Source organism: Brachionichthys hirsutus, unplaced genomic scaffold, assembly GCF_040956055.1.
Source record: "Brachionichthys hirsutus isolate HB-005 unplaced genomic scaffold, CSIRO-AGI_Bhir_v1 contig_797, whole genome shotgun sequence".
Lineage (NCBI taxonomy): Eukaryota > Metazoa > Chordata > Actinopteri > Lophiiformes > Brachionichthyidae > Brachionichthys > Brachionichthys hirsutus.
The window spans coordinates 196,031-213,079 of record NW_027180329.1 but is presented as its reverse complement, the minus strand read 5'-3'; the positions used below and the strand labels follow the sequence as shown (position 1 = coordinate 213,079).

At 39.0% G+C, this 17,049-nt stretch overlaps 1 protein-coding gene across 1 annotated transcript in view; it reads right to left on the bottom strand.

Moving 5' to 3' along the window:
* Nucleotides 1–17,049, bottom strand: part of LOC137912900 (protein eyes shut homolog) — a 112,887-nt gene that overhangs the window by 40,675 nt on the left and 55,163 nt on the right. The window contains exons 28-37 of the mRNA XM_068757025.1: nt 16,628–16,706; nt 16,099–16,298; nt 12,856–12,980; nt 12,287–12,411; nt 11,608–11,815; nt 6,087–6,262; nt 5,174–5,265; nt 2,254–2,404; nt 2,006–2,118; nt 1,583–1,821 (exon numbers count right to left, since the gene is read on the bottom strand). Of these exons, the coding sequence (XP_068613126.1) occupies nt 1,583–1,821; nt 2,006–2,118; nt 2,254–2,404; nt 5,174–5,265; nt 6,087–6,262; nt 11,608–11,815; nt 12,287–12,411; nt 12,856–12,980; nt 16,099–16,298; nt 16,628–16,706 (1,508 nt within the window). The remainder of the gene's footprint in view (nt 1–1,582; nt 1,822–2,005; nt 2,119–2,253; nt 2,405–5,173; nt 5,266–6,086; nt 6,263–11,607; nt 11,816–12,286; nt 12,412–12,855; nt 12,981–16,098; nt 16,299–16,627; nt 16,707–17,049) is intronic.

Sequence of the window (17,049 nt, the reverse complement as noted above, 5' to 3'; positions counted from 1 at the left end):
CTCGACTGGCTCTGGTGTTCAGATTGAATCAAAGTTCAACACTGAAGTGCACTTACTGTGAGCTTAAGCTCTTACACACATTGCATCCATTGAAAACACACAAAATGAAGATTAGTTGCAGGTAAAACCAGATGGTTTTATGTGAGAAAAACACAAAGATCAAATGCAGATAACAGAGGAAAGAAAAGAAAAGAAAAGCTTGAAAGCTCACAAATTAAATACACAGAATGTTTATTCGGGACCGGTGAAACAAAATACAAAAGAGAACTTTCCGAACTTAAAACATTGACAGCAGCAGAAATCAGTATTATTTATAATTATGAGACCTTTTTTTTTTTTATTAACACAACTCTACCAGACTTCAGGTCCAGATCCAGCAGCACTGCTGTTTATTGTAATTATCATCACCTAACACACTATTTATAGCTGGCTGCTCCACTGGAAGCAATATTTCTTCTCCTTGGGTGGGAAAACAATGACCTTTCCTCCTCCGCCTCTGTTCACTCAACTCACCCTCAACAAAAACAATCATCACAGCTCATGTCTATGATTAACTTAGACTTAGAGCTAACCCAAATAAGACAGGGTGGAAGCCACTGGAACACATACATCATTGATGTTTGGCTGCCACTTCAAACACCTTGATGTGTGCATTTAGGTACAATCCACATGTACTTTGTAAAGCAGTTAAATTAAACCTTGTGTCACACTGAATGGATGAGAGTTGGCTGCTATGGAAGGCTCTCAAATCTTGTCAAAGCAGCTGCATCGAAATATTGATTTGAATTATTTAAAATCCAGATAGAAACTTAAGGTACACAACTGCTTCTAAAGCAAGAAACAAACAGAAACATGCACAGCGGACTTTTACAAATGTTATTATAGTATGAAAAATGTAAATAACAGTATTTAATCTATACACTTTAGCAAGTGTGGGGGGAAGTAAATGAGGCAATTTATTTACACCTACATCACGTTGTTGCTCCTGTTGTTATAGCGACAAAGAATGGCTGCAATCAAAAAGAAAAGGATGCCATTGTCTGCACTAGCGCATGGCAAGCGAGGCAACAAGAGATCCAAGCAGCAGCATCATCAGTTCGCTGAGAAGACATCTCCTAAGCTAAATCTCCTTGGTACACGAGTGTGTAGTGTCTGATGTCTCCTGCGTATCGGTGCTGGAGTGGGTGGCATGAGATAAAGATTTCTGGTCAGCAAAGGAATGAGAGCGTTTGATGAATGTTGAGCAAATGCTGCAAGGTCATCTTCTCATTTTCGATAAGCAGTGGAGGTTACCATGGACACACAGCGACGTTTAATGCTGCTAATACGGATCTTTAAAATCATTAGTCATATCCTGAATAATTCACATCATTCGGAATTCCAATTGCGGCTGACTCTTTTCTCCCTCACAGTGAAACCTATTAGCCAAAGGGGATCAGCATATATTAGCACAGCATCATTTGTTGTTTGGCTCTTGAAGCAGAGGTCACAGTACAGTATGTGTTTGAGCCTCCTGCTGCTGAAGTGTGTGTTACACATACATAAAGCCCTCTCAGCTGAGAACAGAAAAATCCAAGCTTACCTTTCTCACAAAAAGTTCCAGTAAAATGAAGAGGGCAGTGACAGGAAAGCGGCTCTTCGCCAGACAGCTGATGACACGTTCCTCCGTTGCGGCAGAGACCGTGACGGCAAACTTGCCGCGGATGTTTTGGTGTTTGTTTGGGAGCTGTCATTGTTGTTGTGTTCGCCGCGTCAGAGCTGGACGATTGAGTTGTCAGAATCGAGGAACTTGTGGAGGCTTCTACGGCATACAAATTATTTCTGTAAATTTTGGGAAAACTTTTATTAGTTTTGGTGGATATAAATGTAAGATAACATTAAAACGATCTGCTTTTCACACTCAAAAATACGAACCAGAGTCATGTGCAGCTAGTAACAGTATATCCATTAGAGTGAGTGAAAATTAAATGACAAAATATTCGTTTTTATAATCCAAAGACTTTACCGGCATTGATCCACGTTGCTGCTGGTGACGGCATTAGATTCGTAGAATCTCCTCATTCTATTAATGTGGATAATTTCAATACAGCCAGTGTAGTTGTGGACCGGTTTCGCCTTCTGAGGACATGAATCAGAGCTTCGTCTATATAACTGATTTGATTTGAGCTTTCATTCAATTTGATAACACTGTTGTAAAACTGATCGTGATTAGAGTCGACAGTCAAGAAACAATATAGTGTATTTTAGTCTCACCTGACTGGGTAGATATGTTTGTGGCAGTCCTCCTGTGAAGATGTGGTTTGTTCTTTGAATCGTGTGTCCCAACCAACAATTACTTGCCGTATTTCTGATTTTCCCATAACCAGAAAGGGTTAACTCTGCTTCACAGGGGGTCAGCTGTTGTCTGTAAAAAAACAACAAAAAAAAAACACATGATGAAATCCTGTCCAATAAAGACGGATGCACCAACTGTTTCTTTTGTGTTTGTTTTGATGTGTTCTCTGATGATTAGATGATTCCCTCATGTCTGCCAGTGTTACTGGTTTTCATTTTCAACATCTTGTCACAGCTTTATCGGTATAGGGAGAATACTGATTCTAGGACAAAGAGATTGTGACTTACATATCTAACAGGAAAGCTACAAACTCCTTAACTGGAGGTCTGCCAATGACGAGTAGCAGACTCCCACATCCACAATTCCAGAAGTCAGCATGGCCAGGCCCCTAATTTTACCTGCCACATAGGACACAATGGACCCGACACCGATGCCTGCTCCTTGGAGTGGTGGGTCCGCAGGGATGTGGCTCACCGTCGAGTTTTTTGGCGTCTGGATCTGGCTCCAAATGTGCTCTTCAAGTTACCTATTCCAGGCAATGTTCCACAGCTCTTTTTTGCCTTATTCATATATGTGGCCTCTGCAACTCTCTTTGTCTGAACCTCCCTCTGAGACCAATTTGCTTTGGGAGACTCCCTCAGGGGATATTGCCCCCAACAGCACAGATCCAAGAATTACAGGGATACAGAAAAAGGTCCATCAGAGCAGCAAATCCTTTTTGCTTTTTAAAAATGAAAGAATTTAACAATGAAGTTTAAGATGTGTTCATGTAAGCTTGGCTCATGCGTTGCTTGTGTCCATCCTGCACACTTAAATACGAAACATTCAATCAGAATGGAAAGTGAAGTGTATGTTTACCAGAAGATGCGCCACCAATCAAGCGATCAGTGCTGTGAAATGTTCTATTGAAATACAAAACTTGTCAATACAAAGTTCAGAAATATTGAATAGTCCTACAAGTAGAAGAGCTAACTTGTGATACTTTTAAAAACTGGAGTAGATTTAATCAGTTGCTACTGCTGAACATTTTGCTTTCTCTATCTTGACCATGTTCACAGAACTACTTTGAACCTGCCCTTCAGGCATTTATGTATTTCAAACTCCAATTATCCACTTTGAAACAACAGGGGGAAATAGATAAGTGCAGATTCTGAACTAACAATCTGCAGCTTGAGGGTACTCGGGCCACAGATGTGCAGTCTTTTCTCTGTATTGTCTCCTGATACCTCTTGTTTCCTGAGTAGAAGTTAGGTGGTCCATGAATCAATCTAGTCTGAATTGTTAAGCCTGCACTTTGCATGCTGTTGCATATGGCGGCTAACACTCGGGGCAGCAACTCGGAGCGGCATAAGTCCTTCCTCTGGAGCCGGCGTGGAAAAGCGGTTAATTTAGAAGCAGTCTGCCAGAGCGGCCTGGCCAGCAGCCAGAGGGCACTGTGTTCACTGTCCTTGAGAAGTCATCCCCACTGGGTTTCTATTTAACATATCGAAAAGCGCCTTTGACGGGAAGATATATTAAAAGTCTATAATGAGTTAGGCGGTGATGTTCAGGATGGCCATGGTGTTGCAGCTCTGGGTCAAATCAGACAAAGATGGACGGACTCGACCATCAGACAATTACAAAGAATTTGCTTTGTGACACCAGGAACCATTTTTTCATACTCACAACCCCCTAGTTATGACAGCTCTCTTTCTTACAATGTCTCCAAGGGGTTGGTAGAGAACATTATGATTGATTCATACTGCTGTTGTATTTTTCTTGCAAAAAAAGAAAAAGAAAACAGAGGTGTAGCCTCATAGCCTTTAAACCTGACAGGCCTTTTGATGCCGTTGCATATTTAGGGCAATGCAGCTCTCTGCCAAGAAACATGAGGCAACCATCCCTCTCTGCTTTGTTTCGACAGGAAATAATTTGCTCACTTTTGGTACAATATGCTCATAATGACCTCCACTACTTTGCCCTTTATCTGTGTTTTTCATTTTTCTTTTTCTTTTTAAATTTCACCTTCAGAAACCCTTAATTAATTGCGTTGTTATCCTTTCATTCTTCTTCATTGCACTCATTATTATCTTCTGTCTGTCTAACAGAACTTCTGTTCAATGACCATCCCTTTGCATAAAGACATTGTTTAACATTGCAAGGGAAACCGATCTGACCGTTTCAGATTGTAGCTCATAGAGCTGCATTCTGAAACAAAGTCGTGTCTTAAAACTTGAAACCGCACTGCAATCTTTCTCATGTCAGATTATAATGGAGAGGCCTGGCAGTGAGATTGCACATGGGCTTAGGAACAATATAACTAGAGGGGCCACAGCCTCACTTGAAATCATTCACACATTGATTTTGTACTCTGCTCTTGCTTGTTAATCTTTTCGTAATGAAAAACTCCAAATGAAGACTTTAGAACAGGCAATAAAACATGGCCAGTGATCACTAATGCATTTTAATAGGCACATTCTGAGGTTTGTTCGAGTGCTTTAAAATATAAGACCAATTTCCTGTCATTAATACAATCAAAATTCTCCATCTGATGATCCCTGCCAATTATTTATCTTCTCCAGGTATTAGAGCCCTGCTCTTAAAAAATAAAGTCTGCCACACTCGTGATGAGAGGATAACTAAAGATCAAGCTAATACCACCTGAGGTACCAACACCATGCAAACAATTTGCATAATGCTAATTAGTGAATTGCGACGTGCCTGTCTTTTATCTTGACAGGTTGTTTGTTTCTCATATCGCAATGGAATTTAACATGAGCTCACATGTTAAAGTCTTTGTACAACAAAGACAAGAAAATCCACACCCAGATTCACAAGATCGAATAAAAAAACACATACCTGATATGAACAATGTGCACGTTGCCATCATTAACCTGAACAAATGTGCTAATCTGCGCAACTCCTTCCTCTTCTTTACAGCAAAAGTCATACTGAAACAATTGAAAGAGAGCATCAATTATTTTTATTATCCCTTGAACCGTATAAACTGAGCATAGAGAGCTGACATTTTGCAGGCAAACATATGTCGATGTGTTTAAGACAGTACCAGGGCAGGGGCAATAACTGTTTTACGAGTTACACAATTACACTTCCACTACAAGTAGAACTTCAGGAGTCCATACGGTGTGTTATATATGAGAAGCGGGATTTATTTTAGTTGGCAGGGTTAGCTCAGCTTAGCATCCCCACTACATTAGCCTCGACTGCCATGTTGAGGGTACGACATGAGTCAGATGAAGGCCAGGCGTGGCCAATTATCGACGTCTGACTCCGTAGATTAGTGCTGGCATAAAACTTCCCAAAAAAAGAAGGAGTCTGTCAAAAGAAATAAACTCACTTATTTGATGATCCATTCGAGACACCAGCGCAGGTCTAGTTAAAACTGTCTCGACCCTCGGCAGTCCGAACAAATGCCTTTTTTATTTCATTAGAGGTGTAGTTTACTCCCCACAAACCATTTTAGCTCCTAGTTTTATGAACATTTACCAAATGCTAACATTTATTTATTGCTTTGTATGATTTACAGTAAACATTTCAACCTGGCTTGGGGTTTTAAATAATATTCTATAACATAAGAATGATTTGTATTGCCAACATTTGGATTTGCTGTTATGTTGTTATATATTTGGGTGGTGGAATTGGGTTTGACCACCACACTGCTGTTATATGTTGCTTTTTCGACGTCAGAAAAACATGCACGACAGTCCTCGTTAATTCAAAAGCAAGAGGCAGTCAAATATCTTGGCTGTACCGTCAATATGCCGTTCATGATGAAGAGTTTCATGAAGAAGGGTCCTTGGTCCACATAGAAAATCGTTCCCTGTGCCTCTTGAGTTTGAAATCTCACAGTAATGTTGTTGAAAGCGTTGAGGTCAATACCCTCAAACTCCAGGTAGGAACTCCCAAAGTACTGAATGTAACTTGAACCTGGGAAATAAGAAAATACACAAAGCTGAGATGGAGGGGAAGAGTAAACAGTCGCTAGACTGGCTGCAGTTTGTTCATCATCACTAGAAATTTTGGAGATACTTTATTGATCCCTGGAAAAACAAACAAAACAAACAATAATTTTCTTCCTCTACAACAGGGATGCCAGGGCACAGGATCAGATACAGAACAAAAGACCTTGGAATTATTTAGGATTCAGTTTGCCTAAAGAAACCTTGGCAGGGCAAAGTGCTTGTTGGCAATACTTTAGCATGCACTTCCTGCTTTGTTGCTAAATGGTCATGCTATAACTTGCTGCATTCATGCAAATGTAACCTTTATCTTCAATAACTACAGCTAAAGAGAGTCATGCAGGTGTTTTCCTGGAGAAACTGTGTGAAGCAAAATATACATACTAATTATTTTGAATGCAAGAATGGTAGCATTACAGTTTCTTCTTTACTTCTCTCTCTCTCAATGGGCGTACCGTATGTATACTTATTTGCCAAAAAGCTGTTAAGCATGCAAATGGCACAATATTAGCTGAGAGATGAATCTTGGCAGAAATGAACGTATTCATATACAGGATTATTACATGGCTCATTTTACAGTGGAATAACTTGGTTTATATCATCCCTGAGAATGGGCAATTATGGGATATTTCAGTAAAAGTTAGAGTCCCTGCAAGCTTATTGGGGGCAGCTTGAAAGAGCTGCAACTGGAGGCAAGCATATTTTTTTTGCATTTGAAGAAAGAATGAAAAGCTGCTACCAAAATGTCAAACTACAATGCTTCTTGTAGAAAAAAGAAATTCCTGGATGCACCTGCCACATATTCTGTCTGGCATTAAAAGCAGTATGTCATATTTGAGAAACCATCTACTTTAAAGCTGCTGCCACAACTAATCCGGGCAACTGCATGCAAGACTTTTATCAATATGTGTTGCATGTCACCTCCTAATAGGCCAGATCACTTTTGATCTGACAGTTGCCCCCTTAGGGTATTTGGCAAACGAGCTACCTTTAATACCTCCATTTTCTCTGGAGAGCTGTATGACCAATACCCTGTAGAAAATCCCTGACAAAAAAAGTGGAACTGATCAGGAGCAGACCTACTGCGATCTGTGAATTAATGAGGATAAATGCACAGTGCAACAATGCTGTGCTGTCTTCTGCTTCACTCCTGACAATGGGGTTTGCCAATGCTGATGATGGAAAATTACCCCTCAGAGACAAAGCTATTCATTAATTTTAAAGCCTTATTGTTTAGTCTGTTGTAGTCTTTGATGCAGTCTGGGCTGCTGCCAGGAGGCAGTATCATACCTCATTAGCAGTTAGCTTCAGTCGCTCCTTCAAAGGTCTCCTGTTTTTACCACTACTATATACCCTCACAACAGATTCTTTCTCCCAGACATTTTACATAAGTCGGGCTAAATCTAAATTGTAAATGTGTAAAATTTTAACTGTAACCCCCCCCCCCCACACACACTTTCAATATCTCATTATGCACAGACCCAGAAAAGTCCTGATTGCTGGTATAATAATAGGAAAGACGTTGAACAATGCTGACCAGGGAGTTTGCCACTACTGTACAATCTACAAAAGCTTTTCTACTTTCAATGGGAACGAAAAGTCATTGCAGTGGGAACATTCTTTGACATGTATCTTTCAGATCAGATTTAATTAGGGACTGTATAATTACATGTCCATAAAAGAGGTTGATGCAAGTCATATATAATGTAGCAAGGTGGAGTGCCATGTTGCAGCGTCATCGTTGTGCAGACGTCTGTCAGGTTATAGAGATTTCCAACCAGGAAAATATGTTTGGAGAAATATGATAAATTAATATGAGAGTAGACTTTTGGATGACGTGATTTAATTGAAACAGACATAATGTCCCATTAATTTTAAAAAAGCCAGAATGTGAGTGCTGTTTTGTCTCTGATTTATTGGGTAAGGTAATAGACCGACTGATTGAACTTGTCACAGAGCATAGATAAAATACTGCTGAGGACCATTCATTCAGAGGCCATTGCCGTTTCACGGCCCTGCGGGAAGGCAAAAGGTCATTGTGTGCTATCCCAACAACCCAGGAAGAAAATGGTTCAAAAGGATTTCAGTCTAAAGCTCAAACATAGAAGGGAATCAATTCCTAATTATAGTATGGCTTCTTTAAAAAAATAAAAATAAACACAAAACAAAACCTAATGTTTAATTATGTCTGCCTCATTTTGATTAAATTAATCAGACACACTGCAATAACGGACAAGTACTGTACAGCAGCACAGAGCTATGGGCCACAGTTGACACATTTAGACGCTGCTTGTTTCTTTTTGCTGTGCTTTTTTTCTCATGCATATTCACAAGTGTGCACATTATGCCAATGCTATGACTCACCAGCAAAGTTGCAAGACTTACTGAAACAAAATGCTTATAGGCACGCGAATCAGGTGCTGCCAAATTAATTATACACAAGCCATGTGAAAAACAGGCTAACGTAAACCAGCATTTTACGCATGCACCGAAGATTAACAAGGTGAAAGGCATCCTGCGTCTGGCGGTGCACGTTTGAGAGGGCCCTCTGGCTAACTTCTTACTCATCAGGTTGATTTCGAGGAGCTTAAGTAATTTTGCCTCTGCTTACACGTGGCAGCAAAAGATAACGGATTCACCTGTGCTGCAGTGAAAGCGCTAAGGAAAGTCAAGTAAATCATAGCTGAGCTGCGGTAAGCCTCCCTCCACCTGCAGTGTCCTTTCTGGATTCCCATCAGCTCTCGTACAGCAGCAGCACTAAAATGCCAAGGTCAGCACTGCATGTACAGTGAAGGCCAATATGAAGAGACCAAGAAGACCGTTACCGGTATCTAAAACTGGGCAATGAGGTTCTTTTATTGTTTTAACTACTTTGCAACTTAACTGATTTGAACCAAACTCAAATCCTGTATATTTGTGAATGTGAAATCACACTTCTAACTGTCAGAGTATCATATAAATAAATAATTATGTTTAAGTTTCTATTGACTTTGTGTTTCACTGGTTGTGGCGCAGTCTTAGCTTTAAGGGAGTACTATCTGAGTCTATTTCATGCTGCACTGAGGGCAAATGCACAGACTTAGATGCTGACCTAGTTAGATAAACTCACACGTTTCTGGGTCCCCTTAATTTAAATCTATGTAAAAGAGATGTTTCAGTGAGATATTCAGTTTGTTGTCTGTATCTTGTGTGTAAATCTATTCCTCTCAATGTGCAATGACTGAGGCCTGGACCAGGTGTGGTGGGGGAAGACTCCATTACATTTGGACCATAGTGATTTTCTGAGTGCCACACTGAATTGGTCCAAGCTTGTCTATGTTCAATAGATCTGTTTCACAGGTCTGTGAGCAGTTCCAAAGGTAGACATACATCATCTGTCAAGGAGACGCAATCTGCCCAGTGCTGCCTATTCCTCCTCTCACAGATGGCTGAATGTAACACCAGTAAGGCACAACATATTGTGAGCTGTGTCATTTCGAGTGTTAAAAGAAAATAGAGGTTAATAATGATTGGATTTATTATCTCCTGAAATTGTTCTTCTAAAACACAGGCAACAGACAGCTAGCCTTTAAAGAATATTTCCTACCAAAGCCGAACAAAATGTGACAACCTCTCAATCAAACCAAATGCCATGTTCCAAATGCCCTAAAATCAAATTTGAGGGCTCAGCAAAAGTCTCTCCTTCAAAACTAGCAAACTTGTGCAGTAAAAACATTTGGTGGGAAAGATAAGGGAAGGGTATCGTTATAATTTGTCCAAAAAAGATAAAAATGCATTCAACACAAATTGATTGGTTTAATGGCATATCAATAGTAAACTTTTTGTGTAATTTCCCTGCTCACATAATGTTAATGGAAGTTATGGCAGTGTATTGGCAGCTATGACTTGATTGAGAGACGCTAATCTAAGTTGATGCGCTGCCATCTTTCATCTGTTCAATTATAAAGATAACAGGTGTTATTCTTGGCAGCGAAATAATTGTCCATCAAAATAATTACCTCTACAGAAGCCTCGAGTCTGTGTTTCACAGTATATATAAACATAAATCATTATCACTTGGATCTTAAGGCCTTCCGCACACAAGAAGGTCAACATTAAATTAATATAATACCAGACAAGTAAAACACATCTAATTTGAACCAAGTCAAATAAACTTTGCAGCCTTAGAAGTAGTGCATATCTTTATCAATAAGACAGAGATGCATTTAAATTCAAAAACTGAATTTAGCAATGTAAATACACTGACATGCTGATGACGTGGTAAATGAGCAGCATTTTACTGTTAAACTTTGCTGTGGGTTGGCGCTGGTTTATATTCTGCATATACAATCAGAGTAGTCGGACTACCTTCAAAGGGTCACAACAGAAATAGAGGGGTCATGAGATGATTAATGGGTTAAGGAAGATGAATAAAGATGGTTCGCCTGCAGTAAATGTGTATTGTGTGAAATATGTTTCGCTGTCATCCCTCTGGGCAGAGGTCATCAAATACATTTGTATTGCCAGGAAGTACACAATGTGGGAGCTGGAAATATATATATATAATAATATATTATTACACTCCTTGCCAGTGAGAGGAAACTATATAAATACATTATTATTGTGTATTATTTTAAAATGAATGTGGTCTTCATTCGCCTTAATCAGCATGGACAGACTACTAAAACATGGGAGATACATAATAGTATTTAAATATGTCTTAAATACTCTTGACCTTAAAGTCAGCCGGAAATGCAAAATCGATGCAACAGCATATGGCTACTCCAACAACTCCCTCTACCCGCTGTAGTCTGGTCAGCATGTTGCTTTAGCACAATGCATGCCACCAGTAGACGGTAGGTCGATGGAGTCGATAGAATTAGAAAATAATGTGATCGCGAAAAATGGATGAAATCCCAATCATTTCATATCAAACTTTCATACAATTTAACAAGTCTCTCAAACTCAAATGGCCATAAAAATATAGATATTAATCTCAGTTTGTGTTATCATTACCACTAATAATAAAGTATAACTGTATATTTGCAGTAAATTGTGGAAGATTTACATGTAAAGCATTTTTAAAGTTGTTTTTTTAGTGTGTTTGAGAATTACAGTGTAGTATCACAATTTATCACACATACTTAAAGTATCATTGTAAAATAGTTACTATACAGTTTTTGTCTGTAGGAAAATTGCTTCCAGATCATTTCAACATAAAATATTGATGCTTCAGATTATTGTTCAGATTTCATGTACCTATACCCTTAAAATTTAAGATGTTTCATTACAGAGAGAGAGAGAGAGAAAAAAAAGGACATTATGTTAGTGTACCTGTGGATTTTTCAGCTGTTTGTGCCAAACTGAATTTTGACAATTTGGATATGAAGCCACGAGTGATGTTCTTCACAGCAGCAGCAAAGGGGACAGCATCAGTAACAGGAGGCAGGCAGCTGACCTTGTTGATGCCATCTTTGCAAGAAAATGCTTCCGGGCAAGGACTCAGCAGACAGTCATCATAGTTGTGTTCACAATTTTTCCCCTTGACATGGAAAAAATAAATAAAAAATGCATGTTGCATTGCCACATTAGCAAATAATATAATAATTTATAGCAGCTATAAAAAAAAGATAAAGACAGGGCAATTGTAAAATTAAATAATATGTTTGCTTCCATATTTGTAGGGACCATGTAAAATAACACTGATGATTATGTGAAAATCCTAAATTTGACACATATAATAATCACACCCTATGTCGTGGTTTGAGGAAATCATTTTGTATATAAAGCTTTTGTTAAAATATCATGTAAGCCTATAATTACTAGGATAAATCAGATTTACCTGCTTTATAATTAGATGGAAAAAATAATCATATCATGCATTAAAGAAAATGTACAACAGTTTAATAAACGAATCCCAAGAGAGAACAGCAGGGTGAGTATGCAATAGGGTAAAGGTTAATAAAAAAAAAAAATAATAGTAAAATATGGGATGTAAGGTGGGGAGCCTCACCACAAATCCAGCACGACAGAAGCAGGTGTAGCCATAGCCTGGATCTTTCTGAATGCACATCCCCTGGTTGCAGGGCTGTGGAAGGCACTCATTAATGTCATCCTCACAGTGAAGGCCTGTCCAACCTGCCAGAAACAAAAGCCCACAGAGCGCCGTGGTGAGCCCAGGCTCTCCCACTGCCACCCTCTGAAGTGAATATCAATCAGATTCTCCTACATTGATTTGCTTCTTCTTGGGTTCACACACATACAAGACAAGAAACAGCTTTCGCTAAGGAGCAAGATGCCACTGTCTTTTTTTTTTTAGTACTGTATGGATACAAATTTATTCCTGGAGAACAACGGAGGACTTTTGCATTACTTTGATGCACAAATTATATGTGGGCATTATTGTACACTTGGATGACACTTTCCATTCATGTATTACCACGTTTTAGATGACACCTCGTTCCACATCTGGTCTTTGCGCTCATGTTCATGAGCCACAAAGGATTCTTGTAAGGGGACTTAAAAAGGAAAATACAATGTTTCGGCAGCTGAGTCATTTTAAAATGAAACGGGGACACTCACCGGTCCTGCAGTGGCAGAAGTAGCTATTAATAAGATCTTGGCAAATGGCACCATTGTGGCAGGGTGCTGAGCAGCATTCATTCACATCCACTTCGCAGAAACCCCCCATGAAGCCTGGTGGACAGCTAAAGAAACATATCATACTTTAAATCTGTGAGCCTGTCTCACAGAGCTGTCACTTCCATCCCATGAGTCTGAAACGCTGCATCTGTGAAAACTGCTTGTTTTCATTATTTATCGAAAGGTGCAGCTTCCGCTTCATTTTGGTTATTTATTGCTTCTTTTTACAAGGTCTATTATTAAAAACAGACAATTTATGGAATCTTGAGAGATGCAGTGGTAAAATTAGATAAGCTTGCAATAACATAAAGAGTGGTTTACTGGAAGGTTTGTGGTGTATGTATACTGTACTCCTGGGTATTGTAACGTGGGGCTACAGCATGTCAAAATAACTTGTCTCACAGACTGCTAACATTTGCTTATACTTAAAACATTAAGAATGAAATCTTTATTATTGCATCTATTAGTTGAAAGCATACCTGCACCGGTATATGCACAATATCACAGCTGAACAAAAGTGTAATTCCACTCATCAGTAAAGACCTGTGATATAAATATTTCTTTTTTTTATACACATAAAATATACATCTTTACGGCCACCCGGACATCAATAGGTTCAAATTGGCAAAAAGGCAGCAATTTATTATTCCATTTAAAGTTCTTATAATGTCTATGTGGGAAATTTGACCAAATCAGTGTTGAATTTATAGCACATACATTTTCTTTAGCAATATAAATAATTCAATTCTGAGCAGCAAGAATGCTCTCCACAAACAGATGATGCACTCTCAAGGTAAAGGCCCTGGTTGGTAAGAAGTGGACTAAACAATATTGCCTCTGGTCATTATTGCGGATTCATTACTTGAAAACCTGGTGCAGCATCCAGAACATTATAAAAAAGAACTCACTGCAGAAAAGTCTCACTTATATTTATAGATCACAAACTTAGAATTAGAGACCGTATCCGAAGGGGGAGATGAAACATAATTGATTAATTTAGCAGTGCATAAAACCAACAGTTGTAATGGTAATGGATCTCTGTCATGGAAATTTGCTTAGGATGAGCTACACCTAGAGCAAAGGGAAGTCCCACTTCATTGTTGCAGATGTCAGCCCTACTGGCTTGAATTTTTGGAGAAGCGCAGTCATTTTGCAGATGGACAATGAGCCTTTTCATGCATCAAATCTACCTGAGGCCAAGGGAGGGTGGGGGCAATGGCTCGCGTGGATTTCCAATTCACATTAACCATACTTCAAACTAATGTAATATATCTGGGGATCTTTGACTTTAGAAAAGGTGACACAAGCAGAAAAACCCCCAGAAAGAAATGCTGCAGATTCGGTGTTTCAGTGAGAGCTTATAAACTATATTCATGAGGTTTAACACTCCTCTCTAAGAATATCAGCTTTGCTGAAGCCCATGTGGTACAATTGCTTTAATCATGCAGCACAACAGCTGAAAATGGGCAATAGGTTTAATGCCTAACCTTTTGTCTGACCACCATAATATAGAGTGGAGCGCTTTGGAGTTCATTTGCTGAACAGGTGCAGAATTGAATGGGTACACTTCAGATAGAACATGAAGATAAAACAAGAATGCATTTCATGTTTTGTAAATGTGGTCTTGCCAAGAAGCTGTTGCATGACTGATTTTATTTCATGTGCCATTAGTCAGTGTACTAGACTGATCATCGCTTCATTCAAGTGTGGGGGAAAAAAGGATGTGGAAATAGCATAAAAAAAAAACCTTTTTGGATTTGATTTTAAAGTCACGGTGGCCAAACACCACATTGGAACCTGCTGTTAGCCAGAATCTGAGCTGATAAATAGTTCAACAAATGCTGCAGAGACAACAGAAGAGCTAAATCTGTATAAATGTGTACATCTCTTTTCTGATGGTGTCCAATGCTTCTTTCGTGTCTACAAATAACACAATAAATCAATGCAGTAATAAATGCTCACTTGCTATCCATAACTTGAATTCCAATTACCGGTAGTTAAATAAACCTCAACTCCATCCCCCCAAAAGACAGAGAACAGAATTGAAATGAAGCCAAAATAAATAATGCACAGCTATAACAGTAAATCACATTTGACGTCCAAATCCTGCAAAAAGCACACAATGCACAATCATCTTATTGCAGATATGAGGGATACTAAAGGATGTAAAATGTGAGTATTTAAGTTTATTTTTGATTTTCTCTGTGGTGTCTTTCTGTATTTTTTAACATAAATGAGTGTACAATGAAGTAAACATCATAAAATACTGTGAGCCGAAGCAGTATACCATCCTGTGTGTTAGTACTGTAAAGTGCACCAACCTGTTTGGAGTCATGCTAGTCTTGGATACATTAAATCATGTCACTGAGCAGCAGCGCTTCAGCTCAAGGTTAGGCAATGTAATTAAAAGTGAGGCATCCAGGGAGCTGCTGTGTCAAATCTGCACACTCTTACTACATACACCTTGTATTCAGATACACTTCATCACTCAAGGGAAAGTGTGTCAGCAATTAAAAAGTAATGATTCACTTGTGACCATCCTGGAGGACTGCCACCGCGGCCCATATGAGAGACAGCATGCACGCATGCTTAGCCAGCCAGAGAAGATACATAACATGGAATAGAGTAGGGGAGGATGCATAATTAGATTTCAATGTATGAGCTATGAACGAGAATCCAACGCTATTTGGACTTTGACCATTTACTAAACTTATGTGAAACTATACATTCCTGCACTAAAGCAGGGTTTGTTGAATCATGCTGACAACTGAGAGTTTGCTTTACAACTTTAACGCTACATATATAATACAACTTTTTGTTTACAATAAGTCTAACTTTATTCCTTAATTGTCAGGTTCAATCCTGCAAATGTTTTGGCTAATGAATAGATTTTACATTACCATGATGTAAGAGTGGCACTTAAACAGCTCACATCCAATTAAGACTCGGACAATAAATCTCATCAGGAGTCTGGAATTACTTCAAAATCACCGTTATGCCTCTGATGGCCAAGCTTTAAAACAAGTCCTCTGCTCACTCCCAGTGTATGCGGAGAAATTCGAAGTTTGCTTGACCTGCCTTGCTGTGGATGCAAATCTAGGATAGAAACCTGGAAAGTCAGGGTTTAGCAAACAATCAATAGGCCTTGTTCCTATTGTTTATTATTAAAGTTGGTCACCTCACCTGCATGTAAAGTGTGACCCTCCTCCATCGACACAGGTGGCTCCATTGAAACACAGCGAGTAATTAAAAGCGACATCTTTGCATACATCTATATCAACATCACAAGTTTTCCCCGTGTAACCCTCCTGACAGAGGCATGCATGTTTATTGATCAGATCCACACACGACCCCCCATTCAAACAGGGGCTGGAAGCACAGTCCTGTGAAAGGAAAAACATTAAAATCATTAATACTTTGGTAGATACAACCATCAAATAAAAAAATAAAAAAAAGTTCAGAAGGATTTTTTTTCTTCTGATAAAACAGCAGAGAAACTCATTATTTATTGAACTACCTGTAAATGTTCACAGAGAGCCTGTAAGCTCAGTGTTTTTGGCTTAAATCAATTAGGCACTAGCAATTTATTTTAATCGGGTATTTGTACAATGCTGCTTACATGATGCTGGTAGTTCAACTGACATGTTGCAGAACACTCAATAAAGTTAGTGATACCAAAGGCTAGTAGGTCTATAAATTAAATTCAACTCACATCAATGTTTGTTTCACATCTGCTGCCGGTCCATCCAAGTTCACAAAGACAGGAATAGGAATATATTCCGTCTTTACAGCTGCGAGGGCCAACGACAAGGAATTAACATTATTCATTAAAATTACACTACTTAATGAAACTACGAACATTGATTGATATATAAATATATGAAGCTCTTTTGCTGTGTAGTTCATGCAGAGTCCTGTGAGAGAGGGGTAGAGACAGCCTTTGGAATGAATGACTATTTCCCCTTCAACAGAATTAATGACTATAATTTGGAGACCACTGGGAAAACCTGCAAGTGCATCACATTAGCTCCTTACGACTCGTCACTTATGTCTCCTCTCACTGCGCTGGCAAGGAGTGTAATTAAAAATAATTCCTTGCTATTTCTCTGTCATTTGCAGTGTTTCTGTTTCAAA